At 59.9% G+C, this 20,304-nt stretch overlaps 1 protein-coding gene across 1 annotated transcript in view; it reads right to left on the reverse strand.

The window, feature by feature from the left end:
* CCDC85C (coiled-coil domain containing 85C) overlaps window positions 1-10,906 on the reverse strand; it is a gene marked incomplete at its 5' end in the record, with an annotated part of 67,643 nt that extends 56,737 nt beyond the window's left edge. The window contains one exon of the mRNA XM_081106073.1: window positions 10,120-10,906. Within this exon, the coding sequence (XP_080962199.1) occupies window positions 10,120-10,906 (787 nt within the window). The remainder of the gene's footprint in view (window positions 1-10,119) is intronic.
* Between the last annotated feature and the right edge of the window lie 9,398 nt (window positions 10,907-20,304).

Here is a 20,304-nt window from a genome sequence, read left to right on the forward strand (position 1 = left end):
GCTCCCATTGTCCTCCCAGCCACGGGAGATGGGAAGCGACCAGAAAACCGAGCCTTCTGAGAGCCCGGCGCCGGCAGTGTGGCCGGAACCCCCGACAAAGGGCCACTCCCAGAGCGGGCTCATTAGGGACAGGAGACGTGCAGCGCGCTGGGGACACCGGCTCGGCCAGGGCCGGCACACAATCGGGCCCTTGTGGGAGGCAGGGCGGGCGCTCCAGCCTCTGATTCCAAGACAAGAGCACGCCTCCTTGCCTTACAGCCGGAGACAGATTGGGGGAGACAAAGAGATGCTCCCTGACAGTGGATGCGCTATTTTTGGAAGTGGGTCGGCGCTTCTCCATGGCTGCCGTCTCGCTGCCGCTGGTCCCCTTGAACGCAGCCCAAACAGGCGGCCCAGCTTCCCGCCATGGGCTGGCGGGGGTGTCTGCATGGCCTTGCCCAGTCTCAGCTCCCAGGTGTGGAGGGGAGCCAGCCGGCGGCGGTGCTCAGGGAGGGGGTAGGTGCTCAGGAAATCCAGGGCCAGGTTCAAACCCCACTTCCCACGGCGGCCAGCGGCCCCACTGGGTGCACCAAAGCCACCTCACGCAGCGTCCACTCACACAGGTCGGCCAGGGGACACGATGCACGGCCAGCTTCTCCCTCAGAGCTAATGTCTGCTGACACCAGCCTCCCCTGGGCCGGCCGGCCAGTCAGGGCCTGTGTGGGGCAGTGTCCTTGCCCCCACCTGACGCCAAGGCCTTTCTCCTGGAGTTCCCATTCCCACAGTCGCTCCGGCTGCCCAGGGAAGCCCTACAAACACTGAAGCCTCTGGGACCACTGGGGCCGCCTCTGCGGGCCCATCAGGCGCTGGCATATTTTGGAGTTCCTAAATGATAGCTAATATGCAGCCGAGGTTAGGGACCACTGACAAAAGCAAGTGTGGGGAATCGAGCCGTGACCTCCTGTTTCACAGGTCAGTGCTCAACCACTGAGCCACACCGGCCGGGCACGTGTGTGTTTTTAATAATGAAGGGGAAACAGGGAAGAGGGGGAGGGTGAAAGTCGCGTTAGCAGCTGAAGGCCATTCGATGCCAAAGGGAGCCCGAGAAGAAGAAAGGCAGTTGTGGCCAAATGCATGCCCTGTCCAGTGCTTCCTGCCCACCACCCCACACCCCAACATTCACTGAGCCCCTGCTACGTGCCAGGAAGACGGACCCTGCCCTGAAGAAGGTCGTGGGCTGGGGGAGACAGGACAGCACCCCGAGGAAACTCAGGTCCAGCCCAGGTGGCCCTGTCCCGGGCAAACCCCACACCCAGGAACCGGAGCTCCGCGCCCTCCTCTGGCGCCAAACCCGTTACACAGTCCGCGCACGGCGATCGCGTGGCAGAGGCCGGTAATTCCATCAAGGCTCTCGGTGTGGCTCTGCACAAGGCCAGGCTGGCCAGGCAGGGGTCTCGGCCTCCGCCAGGGCCGGGCAGAGCGGAGCCTGGTGCGCCACGGGCGGCCACATCACCTCCACTGCCCAGGGCTCCATCCTGGGGCCGGCCCCCAGCCAAGGACCGCCACCAGGCAAGAGACCCCACCACACGTGTGCCCGACAAGAGGCAGGGTGGGCGGAGCCCTTTCGCTGTGGCTCTGTCTACCGTGGGAACCCTGAGTCACGGGGCCAGAGGGGCCTCCCATTTTACAGATGGGAACGTAGGGCGCAGGGAGAGGGAGGGGAAGATGCTGGTTCTGTCTGTGTGGACCAATCCACAGAACAGTGCGGGTGACCCTACTGTGCCCACAAGACCCCAGCTGATGGGGCCCCTCTCCAGCCCAGCAGACAGTCCACATTTACTAAGTGGGGAGCAGAACAAAGGGAGGGATCGGCTGCCTCCTGGGCTGTGTGAGACCCAATGTCCGGCGGACCCCGAACAGATAACGCGGGTTCCCTATGGAAAAGCAGTTCAGGAAGGGCCTCCGCGGAGGGCAGGAGGGCTGACGGGATTAAGTACAGGCTGCCAGTTACAGTCACACGGATGTAAAGTCAGCTCAGGGAATAGAGTCAATAATTCGTAATCACCATGTGTGGTGTCAGGTGGGTACTAGACTTCCCCAACTGATACACCAACTATAATTGAAAAACAAATGTTAAAATAGTAATTTTAAAAAATGGTTTAAAACTAAGAGGGGGGGGAAAAAGAGAAGACCGCAGCTGGAAGTGCCCGCAGCTGGAAGTGCCCGCAGCTGGAAGTGCCCGCAGCTGGAAATGCCCGCAGCTGGAAAGGCCCAACCCAGGGACTTTAGGGGGGACGCAGATGCAGCGGGAGGAGCTAACAGAACCCCACCCCCCCGCTGCCTTGGCCCTGGCCCACCCCTGGCCCCCAATCACTAGTCGCCCCACTGAGCCAGCTGTGCCAGTCCACTGCCCACCATATGCCTGGGCTCCAGCTGTTCCTGCCGCCACGCCCGGCCTCTCTCTCTGCTCCTCTGCCTGCGCCAACCAGCTCCACCTCAGGACCTTGTCAGCTTCCAAATCACCCGCCCCCTCGCTCACCACGACCTCCCAGCACCCTAAAGAGGTGGATAGACAACCAGGCACTTCTGAACGTGAAAGGGGCATGGCAAATGGTCGCCCAGGGAGGAGAGGGCACCCAGGCAGCGCAGGCTCCAGGGTCACCTGATGGGGCTCCTGGCCGCGCCCCCAGCTCCACCGGCCTGGTGGGACCTGGCCTCCACCCCCAGGCGGGGCATGGGGCCCAGCAGGGCTCCTCCCTGTTATGGGAAGCCCGTGACACGACACCAGGCAGGTGCCTTGGACCCCCAGGAAAGGCAGTTTGGGAACCGGCCCCTATGCCAAGGCTGGAAGTCAAGAGGACGGGCCCGGGATGAACAAGCTCAGGGGCAGACAGAGAGGACGCACTGAGGGCCCAGGGGGGCTCCAGCGCAGTGTGGCCAGGCCGGGGCGTGTCCCTCCCTCCCCGTCCCCTCTAAGGGCCTCAGACTCTCCCAGCATCTCCTCTACTCTGAGATGCTATCGTCATCCAGTGAGTGAGGGGCCTGGCCCGCCCTCCTGCCTCCCGGCTCCACGCTGACTCTAAGACACACTCACAGCAGCAGAGAAGGGAAAAGCCCATCTTTGAAATCAGGAAACAACAAAGGGCAAAGGGGCGAAGGCCTCCAGGCACAGCAGGAAGGAGGAAGGAACACCCCCCACCTCCACACCCCACCCCCCAGCTCCCCAGGGCTCCAGCTCTGCAGCTCCACTGAAACGTCTCTGCAGGGTGAGCTGGAAGCTTCCAGAATCAGCGCACCCCATCTCTCTGCTCTGCCCCCCGAGAGCTGGAGAAGGGCAGAGACTTGTCCCCGAGCAGGCGTCCATCACTGGGGGACGCAGCGCCGGAACTGCCCCAACCCTCCACCACCTGTCCTGCCAGCAGGGGCCAGGGCCGTGTGTGATGGTGACCGGCTTTGGGTGCTTCTAGAAGGGGGACCATTCTTGGCTTTTCACTAGAAGGGGGTGTCACCTCCAGGGAGAGGGGAACCACTCCCGTCCCAGCTCTGAAGTCTCCGAGTGGCCCCTGCACGGAGCCAGGCACTGACCCTGGGAACCAGGCTGTCGGTGGGCCACACCTATTCTGTGACCAGCTACAGGGGCGGCTGCAGGAGGCATGTCACCCCGGGTGCGGTCCTACCTGCCCTCAGAGGTCAGAAGTCAGAGGGTGGCTACAGGGGCTGGGGCAGAGCTTTGGAGCAGACCTGGTTGGTCTGAGTCTGCAGAGGAGGTTCTCTCATGGCCACTGTCCCTGCGATGGCCACCGGAAGAGGCCCCAAGCCTCCCCTGCTGCCCCTGCCCAGCCTACCCCAGGATGCACACCAGCCTCGAGCTCCCGCACCACCACTCCCCAGCCAGGCTTCCGGAATCACTGCGAGGGGCACTCAGAACCGGACAGAGTCAGTCACTGCTCAATAAACGTCTGCTTCGCTTCCCTTCCCGCCTCAGGGCTAATTCTCCCAACAACCTGGCCCGCCCTTCTGCCTCCCGACTCCATCCACTGGTCACGACGCACACAGCCAGATTTCCGAGCTGCATGGGGTGTCCGATCGGATCCCACTGGACGCCCCCACCCAGTGTCCAGGCCGCTGCCTGCACCCCGCCCCTAACAGGCAGCTCCCCACTCCAGAGGGAGCATGTCCGCCCGGACCTCTGGGTGCTGATGTCTGACCCGCTGCAGCTCTGGCCTGTGCCCTTTGGGTGGCACAGCGCTGACATTCTGGGGCTGACAGCCCCCCTCCCCCCACCGCCTGGCAGCAGCTCCCGGCCCCAAGGCTTTTCTCCTCCTGGCTCAGCATTCCAGTTCTTTCTGTTCCCATGACAGAGCTTCCAGTCCAGGGCCTCTCCAGCTCGCTACACAGCTGGGAGCGCTCGCCCAGGCTGGGGCCGGTGCATCAGCCCCACCCAGGCCTCCCCCGCCCGTGCCTGCTGGATGCCCCCTCCTGCCCTTCAACCAACAAGGGCTCCTTTGGCTCGGACGCCAGGCGGGCACGGGGCTCCCATCACAGGTCCCCTATGCTCACCCCAGAAGGCAGTGTGCAGGGGTGCAGGTGGCAGTGGAGGTCACTAAACCTACCCTTTAAGGCAGTGCTCTAGGACAGGGTATTCTTACCCGTAGGACACAGGTGAGGAAACAGGATTAGAAGCTCAGGGAAAAGAGGTTAATGGAAGAATTTATTTATTTTTAATTTAATCTTTTTTAAACCAAAAAGTTTATATGCACGTATGCATGGCCCATGAGAACCAACAAGAGTGCAGTGAAGGCCTGGGTGGGGCAGGAGCCAGGTGGAGGGAGACCAAGGGGGGTAAATGGGGGGGCATCTGTAACACCCTCAACAGTAAAAATAAACCAATGAAATCCAGGGAGCTGCCCCGCTCACGCAGCAGGTGGCCAGGCCAGGACCACCCTCTGCCCCTCCCCCCTCCCCCCCGAACCCCTGCCAGGTCTCTTGACCTGAAACCAGAGCCCTAACCATTTGGCAGCCTTGCCCCTAAGCACACCAGCACTGAATGCGCCTGCCGGGCAGAAGGCATTAGCGTGTCCAGACGCAGCTGCACTTCGAGGCTTAAGCACATGGTATGCTAGCTGCTCTCCCCTCGCCCCCAAGGCTGGTCTCAGCTCCCCACTTTGCAGGTGAGAAAGCTAAGTGAGGCTCACAGAGGGCCAGGCCTCCCTGCTCTGCGCTGACACCCGGACAAGCGTGTGTGTGGAAAGTCCCGGGGGCGGGGGGGGGGGGGGGGGAGGGGGGGGAGACAGACTATCTTCCACCGTGTTCATATCCTAGGAGCTCAGAGACCAGGGCTTGGGTGGCGGGTCTGACGGGCCCCCAGCAGAAGGAAGCCACCCTGACCGAGTGAGGGAATGAAGCTCCAGAGGTGAGGAGAGCCCTGGACTGAAGGGTTGAGGGTTCAATTCCAGTCAAGGGCAGGGACCTTGGTTGCAGGCTCAATCCCTGACCAGTCAAGCACCTGCGGGAGGTAACCAATCGACACATTTCTCTCACATTGACATTTATCTCTCCTTCTCTCCCCCTCCCTTCCTTCTACTCTATGTAAAAAATACCCTCGGGTGAGGATTAACAACAAAAATAGAGGTGAGGAGGTGAGGTGAGGCGGGCTCCCTCCCGTGCCAGAAGCCTGGGGGCGCCTGCCTTCTCTGTCTTAGCTGTGTAGGTTCAAGCAAGAAAACGGGGAGCCAGGGTGAGCCTGAGGGTCCCACTGCTGCAGAGGAGTTGCCACACCTTTGCCACACGTGTCCCACCCCTGGAGCTCCCTCCCTCCTGGCTCTGTGTCCACCCGCAGGTCCCTGGGCCCTGCCAGGACCAAGCTTGGGGGAGGCCATCCACTGCTGGCAGGCCTCCCTTGGGGGTCCCTCCAGTTCTCCCCCCACCCCCAGCCTCTGTCCCAGCCCAGAGGGGCAGCAGGCACTGGGCAGGTGGCTCATCTGACACAGGAGACCCAAGACTGATCCCAGGCCCCACCACCACCAGCCCAGTGGGACCCAGAGCAAGTCCCTGTGCCTCTCCAAGCGTCAGTTTGCCCATCTCTGATATGGGACCATTTGGGCACGCTGAACAGAACCGAGCTGGGGCTGGGAAGCTCTCTGTGGTCAACTGTGAAGTGCTTGGCATACCCTGGCCCTTCCCTGGGGTACCTGCCTGTGAGCTCCTCCTGTGCAAGGCCAGCACCCCACGGCTGCTGGTGGACGGTCAGCATCAGCTTGGGAGGGAGGGGAAAGGCTTATCTAACCCTCCCATTGTCTTCACTGACCTTTGCTCCGGGCTAGGCTGGGCTTCGGAAGGGCCTCCTCAGGAGCCAGCCCTGCCCAGGAGGCCAGAGCTGGGTGGCCAGCGTGATCTATCTTTTTTTGAAGGCCAGGACCACCCCGGCTTAACTCTCCCTTTAAACCAACAAAAACACAAGCCAGAGAACAAACCCATCTTATTTTGAGAAGCTCACATTTTACATCCAAACTTTAAAAAGTAAATAGGGCTGTTCGAAGGCATGCTGGAGGTCCCGGTTCCCTAAGCTAGATCAACGGGCACGCCCAGGGGTGGGGGAGGGACCAGGACTGACGGACTGACAGGCACAGGGACAAGCTGGGGAGGGGGGGGAGGGGGCACGAAGGATGGGGGAAGGGCAAGGGAGAATTGCTGGAAATGCTTTTGTTTGAAACCTCATCAGTTCCAGGGACAAACCTGACTTGCTGGCGTTTGGGGTTCGGCTGCCTCAGTTTGCCCCACGGGATCAGAGTAAGGAGCCCTGGAGTCCAGACTTGAATTTGCCCTCATCAAAATCATGGGGAGAAGGGGGAGCCATTTGCATACCCACTCAGAGGCCCACCAGCCACCCCGTATGGGCCACATCCCACCACAGCCGCCCGGGGCCTTCAGGGCTCCCAGCCAGCTGCCAGGTACCCCGCAGCTCCCAAGAGAGGACCAGAGGGTCCCCATTCCCTGGGCTCATTGGCAGGTGCAGCCAGACACAGGCCCAGACACAAACATTCAGATGAGCTGCCTGTCTGAACAGCCAACAGTTGTAAAGAACACTTGGCGAGCCCCCAAAAGGGTCCCTGTGGGTTTCTCGGGAGGAGCCTTGGGAAAAATATTCCCGACGAGGATTCGGGCAACTGCTGAGACCGGCCGTGTGCGGACCTGACTCCCTCGCCCTCCCGTGGGAAGGGGGCCCTCTGGCCTGCACTGCACTGCATGGAAGAGCAGAGACGCAGCCAAGTCCAGTAGCTTGCAGAGAGAAGAGGAGGAGCGGAGACTGGATTGGAACCCCAGATGGACTGACCCCTCCAGGGGATGGGGTTATCAACCATCTGTTCAGTGGTCCCCGATAAGGAAGTGACACTTCCCAGGATGGGAGACGAGAGGCAAACCTGGGTCAGGAATCCAGAATAGGGGATCACCAGTGTCTGCTGATAACGGGTATCAGCCAACATGACAGCAGGCCAGAGAAGCAAGCAAGCCCACCGCCTAGCAGGAGAGCCCCCTGGGGGGCCCGGCGCCTGGAGCGGAGACCCTCCAATCTCCCCCAGCCGGCTCTTCACTCAACTTCAAACTGCAGGTCTGAGGACAGAAAAGGCATGGCTGTGAAAAGGGCCTTTCCTGGTTTCCAGGCATCCTATTCATGTTGGGAGAACATCTCAAGGCCACACATGACTTCAGAGACACAACGAAACAATAGCAATCCTGTCTGGAACTGAAATCTGTGATAATGACGCTGAACAGGACGGTCACAGTGGTGCCATCACCGTCTGTGGCAGTCCTGCCCCAAGTGTGCAAGAGACTCGGTACGGGGAGGGTGGAGGGGGGCGTGGGCTCTGCAGGAAACCCTACACCTCAACCCCCAGCCACCCCAGTGGGGTGGAAACCCGCAGGTCTAGCCCAGTCCTCCACTCCTGCATCCCTGCCAGCTACAACCCACACGCTGGGCCAGACAGGGTCCGCGTCAGATGCCACCAAACTCCCCTGCAAATATGCCATGGACACTCAAGCACCTCAGTGCCCTGCAGAGAGCCACCCTCGCCAAGTGCCATCAATGACACAGCTAAAAGCCAGCAACATCTCACTCCCCAGCCACAGGACTGCAGCAGGGGCCTCCTTCTACTGCACTTGGGGAAACTGAGGTTCAGACATCTGACCCTCCCAAGTGTCCCCCCCCCCCCCAAGAAGGCTAGGCCAGAAAGGCTGGTACAAGGGCTCCGCACTCTCCAAACCCTGAAACCCCAACAAAGTAAACACCTAACTCTGAGCTACTGCCACTGGCCTTAAGGAGCTTGTGGTGGGAGGTGGGGTTGGAGACAGAGTTACCAAAAGTAACCCGAGTTGTAGCCGTAGATTGCTAATCAGTAACAAAATATCCCTCTCAACCCAGTCCTGCCCTGAACTCACTGGCTGGGAAGGTAAATAAAGGAAAAACTGTGCTACACTATAGCACCCCATCTCCTAGGTCCAGTTCCCACCCCAGGCTCCACCCCAAGGCGCCTGCAGAGGCCACTTGGCCACCAAACCAATTAGAGAGAGCGGCCCTCCCCTGCTGAGGTTGTCACTGAGGGGAAGACTAGTCACTTAAGGCCGAATACATGTTCTCTGAACTAGGAAAGCCTTTAAAAGAACCAGAAGGGCCCTAACCGGTTTGGCTCAGTGGGTAGAGCGTCGGCCTGCAGATTGAAGGGTCCCAGGTTCGATTCCGTTCAAGGGCATGTACCTTGGTTGTGGGCACATCCCCAGTAAGGGTTGTGTAGGAGGCAGCTGATCGATGTTTCTCTCTCATCGATGTTTCTAACTCTCCATCCTTCTCCCTTCCTTTCTGTAAAAAATCAACAAAATGTTTAAAATAAAAATAAAAGAACCAGAAGGGGCCCAGCCAGCGTGGCTCCGTGGTTGAGCATCAACCTATGAACCAGGTGGTCACAGTTCAATTCCTGGTCAGAGCACATGCCCGGGTTTCGGGCTCAATCCCAATGTGGGGCGTGCAGGAGGCAGCTGATCAATGATGCTCTCGCTCATTTCTGATGTTTCTTTCTTTCCCTCTTCCTTCCTCTCTAAAAATCAATAAAAAATATATTTTTAAAAAAGAACCAGAAAGGACTGTTTAATCTCTACCTTCGGGCGTCGAGCTCAGGTAGTAGCAATGGCCACCAGAACGGCAGGACTGGGAGCCAAGCCACCAACAATGTGGGAAAACAGGGAGGCAGGACAAGAGAGAGCAGGGAGGAGGGCTGGGAGTGGGTGGCGCTGCCCTGCTCCACAGACCCGGCTGGGGCTCCCAGGCACTGGGCCAACAGTAAAGGCGTGGAAGACAGTAGCTGAGCTTTCCTGAGGCCAAAGGTCCTCCCACCCACACCCTGCCACCCAGCTCCCTGGCACTTCCTGTAGGGCACCAACAGCGTATAAAACCCTGCAGGAGCTTTCTCTCCACCTCAGATCTCCCGGGCAGGGGGTCACTGTCCCCATGCTGCATGCAAGGAAACTGAGGCACAAAGAGGAGCAAAGCCAAACATGCGCATCGGGCTGGCAAGTCCCTCTGTGGCGAAGGGGCCAGCCGCCCTGAGAGGTGCGGGGAGGCTCTTGGCCAGGGTCCTCGGGCGCAGCGCCTCCAGGTCTCAACCTGGCTGCCTCCTGCTCCTTCCCAACCAACAAGCAGCACCTGGAGGCCCAGGCTTCATTCCAGCCCCAACACACTCACGAGGCAGCTCAGGGTTGGGCAGCCTGTTGCTCCCAATCAGAGGGAAAATTCGCTTGCGCTATAAAGGCCTTTTTTTTTTTTTTCCTGTGAGCTTCCGGCTCGCGGACAGGGCTGTCCAGGCTGAGAGCGGGCGCCCCCAGCCAGCCCTGCAGCGCCGGACATTCACACCGATAACCCCGCAGGAGAAAAACTTTTCTGGGGTCTAGCGGTCCCGCCTGGCTGCGGGTGAGAAGCTGGGCAGGGCCACGCCTCCATCACTAGACCAGAAAAACACCGCCCAAAGCCCTACCGCGGTGGACGCGACACCCCCGGCCCGAGACCGGGACGCCAGCGGGAGGAGAGGCCGGGAGGGGAGGCCGCGCGGAGAGGGGCTGTGACCCGCGCGGCCCCGCCGGTGCGGTCCTTACCGTGCAGGCCGTTGGGGATGCTGCGGTGGTGCGGAGGCGCCGACAGGTCGTCCAGGGACCTGCGCGTGGCTACGGTTTTGCCGTCGGGGATCTTGTGCGGCCCCGGGGGCAGCAGCGGGGGCGGGACGTGGTGGTGGTGGTCCGGACTGCCGCCGCTGCCCGCGCTCGACGTGCTGCTGCCGTCGCCCACGTCGCGGGCGCCCGTGCCCGCCGCGCCGCCCGCCAGGGGCCCGCTCAGGCTGGCCTGGCTGTCGATGGAGCTGCGGGAGCCCGCGCCGCCGCCGCCGCCGCCGCCCGCGCCCCCCGCCAGCGCCGCGCGCTCCTCGTCCAGGAGCAGCACCAGCTCCTTCAGCTCCAGGTTCTCGCGCAGCAGGGCCTCCTGGCGCGCCTCGAGCTCGCGCAGCTTCTGCTGCGAGCGGGCCACCTCGTGCCACACGGCACCGGCCGCGTGGCGCCCGAAGCGCTGCCACTCGCGCGCCAGCTTGCGCCCCTTCTGCCGGTCGTCGTCCAGGAAGCAGCAGAGCTCGCGCAGCTCCTGGTTGTCGTCCTGCAGCCGCTGGTTCACGTCCTTGAGGCCGCGGATCTCCAGCAGGTGCTGCTGCAGCCGCCGGTTCACGTCGCGCATCAGGCCGCCGTGCTCCAGCATGAGGCCCACCTTCTCGCCCTCGGCGCGCCGCAGCCGCCGCGCCAGCTCCTCCTTGCTCCAGCGCAGCAGCTCCTCGTCCGGCACCTGGCTCAGCTCCTCCGACGCCGCCGCCGCTGCCGCCGCGGCCGGGGGCTTCGCCATGGCGGGGCCGTCACCGCGGCATCGCCCGCGCCCTCGCCCGGCCAGCGCTCCCCGCGCCGGGGCTGCGCTGGGCCGGTCCGCGCGTGGGAGGGGGACAGGCGGGGGCGAGTGCGGCCCGCTCCGCGCCGCCTGGCGTGTCCTCACGCAGCGCCCACTCGGGCCGCCGGGAACCCGCGCGTCTGCGGATTCGGCGAGCGCAGATCGCGGCTGTGTCGGCGGCCGCCGCGCCGGGTGCTCTCCGGGCTCGGGCGAAGCAGGCGGAGGCCCGCCCCCGGCCCCGCTCCCGGAGCCCCAGCCGCCCCGCCCACTCCGGGCGGGGAGGAGGCGGGGTACCGCACCCCGGCCCCGCCTCCAGGGAAAGCGAGGGGGCGGGCAGAGGCGAGGCCGGGCCCGGACATCCCCCACCGCGGTGCGCTCGCCCGCCCGGCGCCCCGCCAGAGGCGCGTTCGAGCCGCGGTCCCGCCCTCCTGCCCGTGCGATTGGGCCTCTCCGAGGGTGTGCGGGAGGGGCGGGGCGCACGCGGGGGCCGCCGCCGAGATGGTACAATCCACCCATTGGGCTGCCAGCGCTGCCTCCTCCCGCTGGCGGTTCAAGTTTCTGCTCCGGGAGGACGCGGCCTGGGCCAATCCCAGGGCTACAGGGCGCTTTTAAAATGCAGGTACAGTGCGGGGAGGGCGACGGTGGGAAAGGTAGGGCTGGGCTTCCCTTAAAGGAGACGCGCGGGAATGAGCGCGGAGCCCCTTCTCCAGCCCGCGTGCCCCGCCCGCCCTTCCCCGCCCCAGATAAACAAACACCGTTGACCCCGAGGACAGGTCCCCTTCTCCGTCCCGGGGCACCAGAGTCCAGCGTAGTCTGAGCCACGCCAAACAATAGAACTCTGACATGGGGTCGCTCTTCTGGGGGCAGGGCGGCTCTTTGTCCCCTGCCCTGCCCCCGGCTCACCGCCCCCCGGAGCGCGCAGAGGGGCTGCGCCTCCACTCCACCCGGGGACAGTGGCTCCGGCGTCGGTGCGCCCGGAAGGTCAGGGCCTCGCCAGCCGGGTCCCCGGAGCGACGTCCGTACCCTCTTTCCTGCCCCAAGGGGGCGAGGGGGCCGGGAACGTGCACCCCTCCTCCCCTGCCCCTTGCGGCTCTCAGAGAACCGCTCCCCGCCCACCCGGCCGCGCGTCCCAGGGACTCCGGGGACAATCTTCGATTCTCCGGGTGGAGATCATTGGAGCCTTAACGCCGGGGTTGCCGGGCGCGGAGGCGGCCGCAGAGCCCCCTCCCCACCGGCAGCTGCGCCCCTTCCCACAGCCTGTGAGTCTGCCTCGTTATCTTCGTGTCCCCAAGCGCATTTATGGCGCGTCTGCTGGGAGAGGAGCGGAGGGGGGCGTGGATCTCCAGGGACCCGCCAGGAGATAAATAAAACCCGCGTTCTCGACCGTGAACGGCCACAGCCTGGAGCGCGCGCCAGCTGATGTCCCCATTTACAGCCGCTCAGCCATTCATCAGCCACTACCAGCACCTACTCTAGCTAGACCTGTTCTAGTCCCTCCCCACCTCCCTTCCGCCCCCACCACCACCACCAGGGCTTCTGCAGAGGACGACAGCAGAAGCCGGGGCTCTCTGAGGGAACTTTGCCCTCTGAGGAGAAGGAAAGAGAAAATAAATGAGTTAACTATGGGGCTGTAGTTAGTGCTGTGCAGGGGATTAGACAAGCTGCTGCCACAGAAAGTGATAATCAGTTACTTTAGATCCTGGAGTCAGGGAGGACCTCTGACCAGGTGCATCTAATCTGAGATCTGAGCAAAAAGAAGGACAAAGAAAAGAGGAAAGGGCACTCTCAGCGGAGGGAAAGCTAGTGCAGAGGCCCCGGGGCTGGCGGCCTATTCAAGGAAGGCCAGTGGGGCTGGGAGTGGGCCAGGGGAGCGGGATGAGCCATGAGGCCAGCGGGGCCAGCTCGTGCATGATTCTAAAGCAGCTGGGAAAGCCATGGGGGTTAGCAGGAAGCAACATGACCCAGTTTGCCTTTTAAGAGGCTCACTCCAGACCATATGTGGAGAAGGGATTGGGGGGAGGGGAGTGAGCAGAGAGGCCCAGATTCAGGACCTCCTTCCCCACCCATCAGCCCCTCTTTGCAGGTAGATTCTGGCCAGGAGGGGGCAGGGGGAGGTGAGAGGATGAGCCTCGAGGGCACAGCTTTGAGGGTTAAGCCCCTGGACACTGAGGGTCCCCCACACATGGCCCAGGTGAGCCTGTGGAACCAAGGGCCCCCTGGCCAAGACCCCCAGGAGCACCCCTAGCATCCCCATGGTGCAGCAAAGACAGTGCTAGAGATGAGGCTACTGGGTGGTTTGAGAGGAAGTATCTGCTCCCAGCACCATGGCTGGACAGGCCTGGGCAGAACAGGATAGGACCATAGGAGGTGGCAAGGGCCACAGCTCAGACAGGCTCCTGAAGCAAAGCCAGAGCCACCAGAACCCCAAAAAAGCCCACATCCCCCAGGGCCCAGCAAGAGGCACCAAGCCCCCTAGAATATTCATGGCCCAACAGACCCTGTGCCCTGAGCCAGGATCTCGGGAATATCAAGAGTCTGTGCTTATTTAGCCTTCAGTCATGAAAGCCCTGGCTTGTCATGGAAACTGTGACAGCAAACCATGGACCCCTAACACTGTTTCTCTCCATGCCTAGTGAAAGTCGTTGTGGGTCTTTCTAAACACCAAGGTGCACCCCCACTCCTCTACTTGTTTCCAGACTCTCCCAGGCTGTGTGTCCATTTAAAGCCACACTAATGTTTCTGAGAGCGGGTGGGGTGAGAGCTCGTACAGAGCAGATAAAATATTCCAAAACACAGGCTCTGTGAACCGGGAAACTGCGATACACGGGTGGTAAGTGATTGTCCCCCCCACCAGGAGGGGAAGGGGCTCTCTCAGCCTCCTGCCTGGCTGAGGCCCTGAGCACAGACCCCAGCACAGGCACCATCTGGTGTTTACTGAGTGAATGTGGGTCCCTCCGGTGCATGACCAATGAAGTCTGAGCCCCTCATTTTGAAGGTGAGGAAACAGCCACCAGAAGGTCACATTCATCGCCCAGGGTCACTTTCATTCATTGGTTGACTGAACACAAAAACATTACATGTGTCTTTATCCACATACTAGAGGCCCGATGCACAAAATTCGTGCAGGGGTGGGGGGGGAGGGGGGCCTCAGCCTGACCTGCACCCTCTCTAATCCAGAACCCCTCAGGGGATGTCCGACTGCCTCACACAATCTGGGACCGCTGGCTCCTAACCATTCGCCTGCCTGCCTGATCATCTCTAACCCCTCTGCCTGCCTGCCTGATTGCCTCTAACTGCTCCCCTACCAGCCTGATCACCCCTAACTGTTCCCATGCTGGCCTGATCGCCCCTAACCGCCTCTGCCTCACCCCACACCTGGGACCCAGGATTTCCTCCTCCAGTTGGTCACAGACACCCGGGACCTGGGCTTCTCTCCCTCTGGCCGGCCGCAGACACCCAGGTCCTGGGCTGGTTTCGCCCAGGCCAGCCGCAGCCACAGGCACCCAGGACCACAGAGCATGCAACTTGTCCCTCTTCTGGGCCACAGGCACAGCCCCTGGCGCCCAGGACTGCAGGTTGTGCAGCTTGTCCCTCTCCCGGGCCACAGCCTGGCTGGCCCCCATTCCTCTCTTGTGAGCTCATTTGTGCCTGGCTGGTCCCCATGTCTCTCTCCCCAGTGTGGAGTGTCTGAGCCGTGGAGGTGTGAGGGTGTGACGATCATTTGCATATTAGCTCTTTATTATATAGGATGCATGTATATGTGCAATCACATATGCATTGTAAATTGTACCACAAAAGAGATGAGCCGAACGCATCATTCTGGGACACGGAGCGGCTTCCTGGAGGAGGTGACACTGGAGTTGGAACTTGAAGAACAAGTAGGAGTTTGTCAGATTGTTGGGAGGGAACAGCACAGACCGAGGCCCAGAGGTGAGCAACGTGAGGCGTGCGTGCAGACACGGCCATGCCCACTGCGGGAGTACGTGCGGGTGGCCTGGGAGGCCCAGGGCTCTGTGAGCCTCTGGAGGAAGTATGGCTGCCTCCCTGGGACACTGCTAGTTAACAACAATCATCATCATCACCACCACCACCTACCGCCATTCAGTGTGCGCCAGGGATTCTAACCAGGATTGAGCAGGGATTCCTGTAGGCCTGGTTGTTTGTCTCCACCAAGCTTGGATCACCGAGTGTGACCCCATGGACAGTGTTCAGAGGCCCGTGGATGCCTGAGGTCTCTGGTGTGGTCAGCAAAGGGTTGTGTGGTGGCTATTTCTGCAGGTCAGGGAGGCGATAGCAGCTGGCCAGTTCTGGGGCCTGACTCAGGGTTCCGTCCCTGCCCCCTGAGGGACCCTGAAACGGGAAGTCACCATGCAGGGCTGAAATGCTGCGATGCAGCAATCAAACAGGGCCCATGGAAAAGTGACTGTAGTTTGGTTTTGTTTTGTTTTTTGGGTTTTTTTTTATGATTTCAGAGAGGAAGGGAGAGGGGGGAGAAAGAATTAGAAACATCAATGATGACAATCATTGATTGGCTGCCTCCTGCACATCGCCTACTGGGGACTGAGCCCACAATCCGGACATGTGCCCTGACCAGGAATCGAACAGTGACCCTCTGGTTCATAGGTCAATGCTCTACCACTGAGTCATGCCGGCCCGGCCAACTTCCTTTTGGGATGGAGCAGCAGGGAATATGGGGAAGCCCAAAAACGTAATTTAGTGATCAAGTGTCTCATCTCCCACTGACCCTGGGCCACCAGCAGGAGAGTGTGCAGGATGTCAGCCCCCTGGAGGGCAGCAGTGGGCAGTCTAGGGGGAGGGATGGGTCAGAGGGTCAGCTGAGGCTGGGAGACAGCAGGAGGCGGCAAAGCCTGGCCGGCCAGAGGCCAGGGAGAGCCGCCCTGTGGGGACCCATGTGAGGGGGTTGTCAGGATCCGCACCTCTCTCTGCCCCTCTCCTTCCAGCTGGAGCCACTGATGTCCCCTCACACCATTGCCCTTGGCAGCAAGGCCCGAAGGGAGGCTCAACCACAGGGGAAACTGAGTCAGGGGAGCTCTCACAGGACCAGCTCTCACCTCAATGCACTTAAAAAACATGGTTCGTAGTATGAACTATTTCATGTTACAATCAACTGCGATACAGCTGGTGCCTGGGAGCCCACTGCCTCACCGAAGGAATGCAGACCTCTAGTCACATGACCCAGCCCACCCGACCCTAGGGTGACCACAATTCTTTGCGTTTGTTTATTTTTATTTTTTAAATTTATTTTTCCCATCACCATTTATCCCCTCTATGCCCAATTCCGCCTCCACCCACTCCCTCCCTCCCGCCCCCCACGATTCTGAATGACACGTTGATTATTCCTGTGCTTCCAGGGCACTCCGTCTCCCCTTTGTGAGGCACTGCTTAATTCTGCAGGCTTTTGCACCTCATTAAATGCTGTTGTGCCCCATACATTCCGCTCCGTTCCGCGGTACGCCTTTCAGTCGTCACGTTCATCTCTGCAGCTTAGCTCAGTCATGTGCATGGCTGTATAGCAAGGCTTCTCACTCCGCACGGTTGACATTTTGGATGGAATAAGTACATGCTGTGAGGGTGCAGGGGGCTGCCCTGTGCGTGGTGGGATGTCCACCAGCACCCCTGCCCTCTGTCCATTGGATGGAGGTAGCACCCCAACCCTAGTTGTAAATGCCCAAAAGTGTCCCCAGACCTTGCCCAATGGCCCTGGGGTCAAATGGCCTCCGTGGAGAAGCCCTGTTCTCCCAGAATCCATGGCACGAGTATATGACCTTGACTGCTCCTGGTGAAGGACATTTGCTTCTATTTTTTTTTTTTTTTTGCTGTAACTGTGATGCTGCCGTGGACATGCTTGTGCACGCGTCCTGAGGCACATGAGCATGAACTTGGTCAGGTGTATGGCAGACCCAGAATGGCTGGGCCACACGGGGCACACGGCCTGGGGATGGCTGGATGGTGCCCACGTGCTTTCCGAAGGGGCGGTGCTGCCCGGCCGGTGTGCTCAGTGGTTGAGCTTCCTCCCATCATCGGGAGGTCACGGTTAGGTTCCCTGTCACAGCACATGCCTGGTTGGGGGTTCGATCCCCAGTCGGAGGCACGCAGGAGGCAGCGGATCCATGTTGATGTGTCTTGCTCATGGATGTTCCTATCTCCCTCTCCCTCTCCCTTCCTCTCTCTCTAAAATCAATAAAAACAGCCCTAGCCGGTCTGGCTCAGTGGATAGAGTGTCAGCTGCAGACTGAAGGGTCCCAGGTTTGATTTCAGCCACGAGCACGTACCTTGGTTGCAGGCTCCTCCCCGGCCTGGGCCCTGGTCGGGGCTCTGGCGGGAGGCAACCAATCGATGTGTCTCTCTCACATCAGTATTTCTCTCTGTCTTTCCCTCTCTCTTCCACTCTCTCTAAAAATCAATGGGAAAATATCCTCAAGTGAGGATTTAAAAAAAAAAATCAATAAACAAAGAGGTGGTGCCGCCTTGCACCCCCTCCGGCGGGGCAGAGAGTGCCTTGCCCATCCTGCCAAGGCTGGCGTTGTCCTCTGGTGGGTGAACCTTCGTGCACTTTCCACGACCCACTCTGTCTCCCTCGGGACTCTCAGAGCACAAGAGACGCCCAGGCCAGATTTCACACTGGAGGTGCCCAGTAAAAGAGAAGAAACGGTATGGCAGGTTTGCCCGCTGTGACTCCTTTGAAATGTTTATTTTTATCATAAATTGATGCTCTCGCACACGCACAGATACAATGGTTTGTGCCACTCGCAGGATAATTACAGGGCTGACGGCAGGAGACATGTTCCAGGTCCCAGACATGCGGCCTTGGAGCCCGGCTGCGGCTGAGTATCTGTGACTGCCGGCAGCACTGTGCCCGGAGGGGTGAAGCCTGGGCGGGCGGCTCCCCCTGTGATGGGCGCTTTGCCTCGGCCTCGCCCCAGGCTGTGCTCCTTGAGGCCAAAGCCTCCCTCTTCCCTGGGTCCCTCGATGGGGCCCTGGTGGTGTCCTATGGGCGTCTGCAGCTGCACCACCTGCACCAGACACCTCTGGGCCACACCTGTGCAGCCCCCCACGGCGCCCTGCATGCCAGGCCTTGGGTGCTGCCCTAGGCCCCAGGTCTCCAACCCACAAGGCAGAGATCCGAGGCCCGTCTCCCCTGCTGCCTGAATATTTCATGCGCCGAGGGTGGAATGAAAGTCTGCAAAGGCCTTAATTGTTAATGTGCTTCTGCCGGCTGCGGCCCAGCTCCCCAGCCCCCTCCCGCGTGCTCCCTCCTGTTCCACGCAGCAACCACTTTATCACTCATTCCTCCTGGAGCACCTCTGGTGAGGCTGGGCTGGAATGAGGCTGTGCCCCCGGCCCCCAGGAGCCCACCGCTGGGCAGAGAGAAGGGACCTAAGTAACTGAAACCACCAGACTATCGGGTTTTTTCTCCGCTGCTCTCCTGTGCCCTGCGGGTGCGGAGCCAGAACTCGTGTGTGTTGAATGAATGAATGAATGAATGAATGAATGAATGAATGATGAAGCGGGCAGCTGGGCTCAGTGGGGGAACCCTGGGCTTAGAGCAGCGGTTCTCAACCTGTGGGTCGGGACCCCTTTGGGGGTCGAACGACCCTTTCACAGGGGTCGCCTAAGAGCATCGGAAAACACATATATAATTACATATTGTTTTTGTGATTAATCACTATGCTTTAATTATGTTCCATTTGTAGCAATGAAAATACATCCTGCATATCAGATATTTATATGACGATTCATAACAGTCACAAAATTACAGTTATGAAGTAGCAACAACAATAATTTTATGGTTGGGGGCCACCACAACATGAGGAACTGTACTAAAGGGTCGCGGCATGAGGAAGGTTGAGAACCACTGGCTTAGAGTCTGTGTGTCTGGGCTGCAGGTGGCCCTGGACACGTCTGAGCACCTCGACCTCTGAGCCCCTGCTCTGCCCTGCGGGTCATGGGCTGCAAGGCCTCGGGCACCCACAGTCCAGACAGGATGAGCCTCTCGAGACCCCGGAAGCCTAGCTGCAGAGCTGAGCCATCTCCCAAGAACAGCTTGGCCCGGCAACAACCCAGCACCAGGACCCAGCGCCAGGACCCAGCGCCAGGACGCCTACCTTTGCTATGAGAAACCATCTTCCACGTGCTGGGCGCACTGAGTCCCTGCGAGCAGGTCAGGGTCCTAAGGGGGCAGCTGGTTAGGCTCCCCACACAAGGCCGGCCCCGGGGCTCTCAGCCCTGGGCACGGGTCCGAATTACCTAAAAGCTGGTCAAATGCAGGTGCTGGGCCCTCCCCAGACCAATTTCATCAGAATGTCTGCAGAAGGGAAGTCTCGCAGACAGGGCGGAGAAGCCCTGGGTTCGATGAGGTGTCAAGTCAGCCTGAGCTAGGAGGAGCCACCCCCAATTCTCGGGGGCACACCCTTCCCCAAGTGTCTGGATTTAAAAGTCCTTCTCTAAGGTCCAAATTCCCCTAAGAATCCTCAACTCTGTGGCCTAGGACAGGGCAGGGGCCTGGGGATGCGAGAGTTCCCTGTCGTGTTCATGTAACAACCCTCGTTTCTGCCCTGCATCTAGTGGCATAAAACGAAGGGAAGGAAAGTATGAAAGACTAAAATACCAAAAAATTACCTGGGACTGATGACCACTGTGGACAAAAAAAGGCGCTTCTATGGAAAGGAACATGGCAGAGTGGCCTGATCATAAATTCCCAACTCGGCAGGTCATGGTGGGTAGGCATGCCCCAGGCACCTACTAGTAACTTCTTACTTTTTACTGATTTGAGATAGATATATAGAGAGAAACATCAATTTGCTGTTCCACTTATTTTATGCATTCATCGGTTGATTTTTGTACGTGGCCTTTTGGGGATCGAACCTGAAACCTCGGTGAATAGGGACACTGCTCTAACCAACTGACCTACCTGGTCAGGGCATACCTGCTGTGGTGAAGGTGTTAAGCCAGCCCTGTCCATTGTTCTCGTACATCTAGGTTAACACACCTTTCAGATGCCAGAAGTAACACCCCGCATAATGCTGTTAACGATCCTGTAATTCAGTCCCGCCTTGCTTTCTCCCACCTCCATGTACGGTCCCTCCTCAATTTCAAGTGCATAAAGGAGCTGCATAACTGTTATTAAACTGAGCATTTGAGATCTTGCTTCCCAGCATATGTCGGCAGTTTGGCTCAAATAAACTCATAATAAAAATTCCCTCCCAGAAAAACAAAAAAAATTCCCTTACATCAATAACACAAAGGGCCAACATAGAAATGAGAGGGGGGGGGGAAAAAAACCACCAACAAAAACCCAAACTAGGCACATCAGTACACTAAATTGAGGAGATCCCAAA

This window comes from Myotis nattereri (assembly GCF_964212035.1).
Source record: "Myotis nattereri genome assembly, chromosome: 1".
Classification (NCBI taxonomy): Eukaryota; Metazoa; Chordata; class Mammalia; order Chiroptera; family Vespertilionidae; genus Myotis; species Myotis nattereri.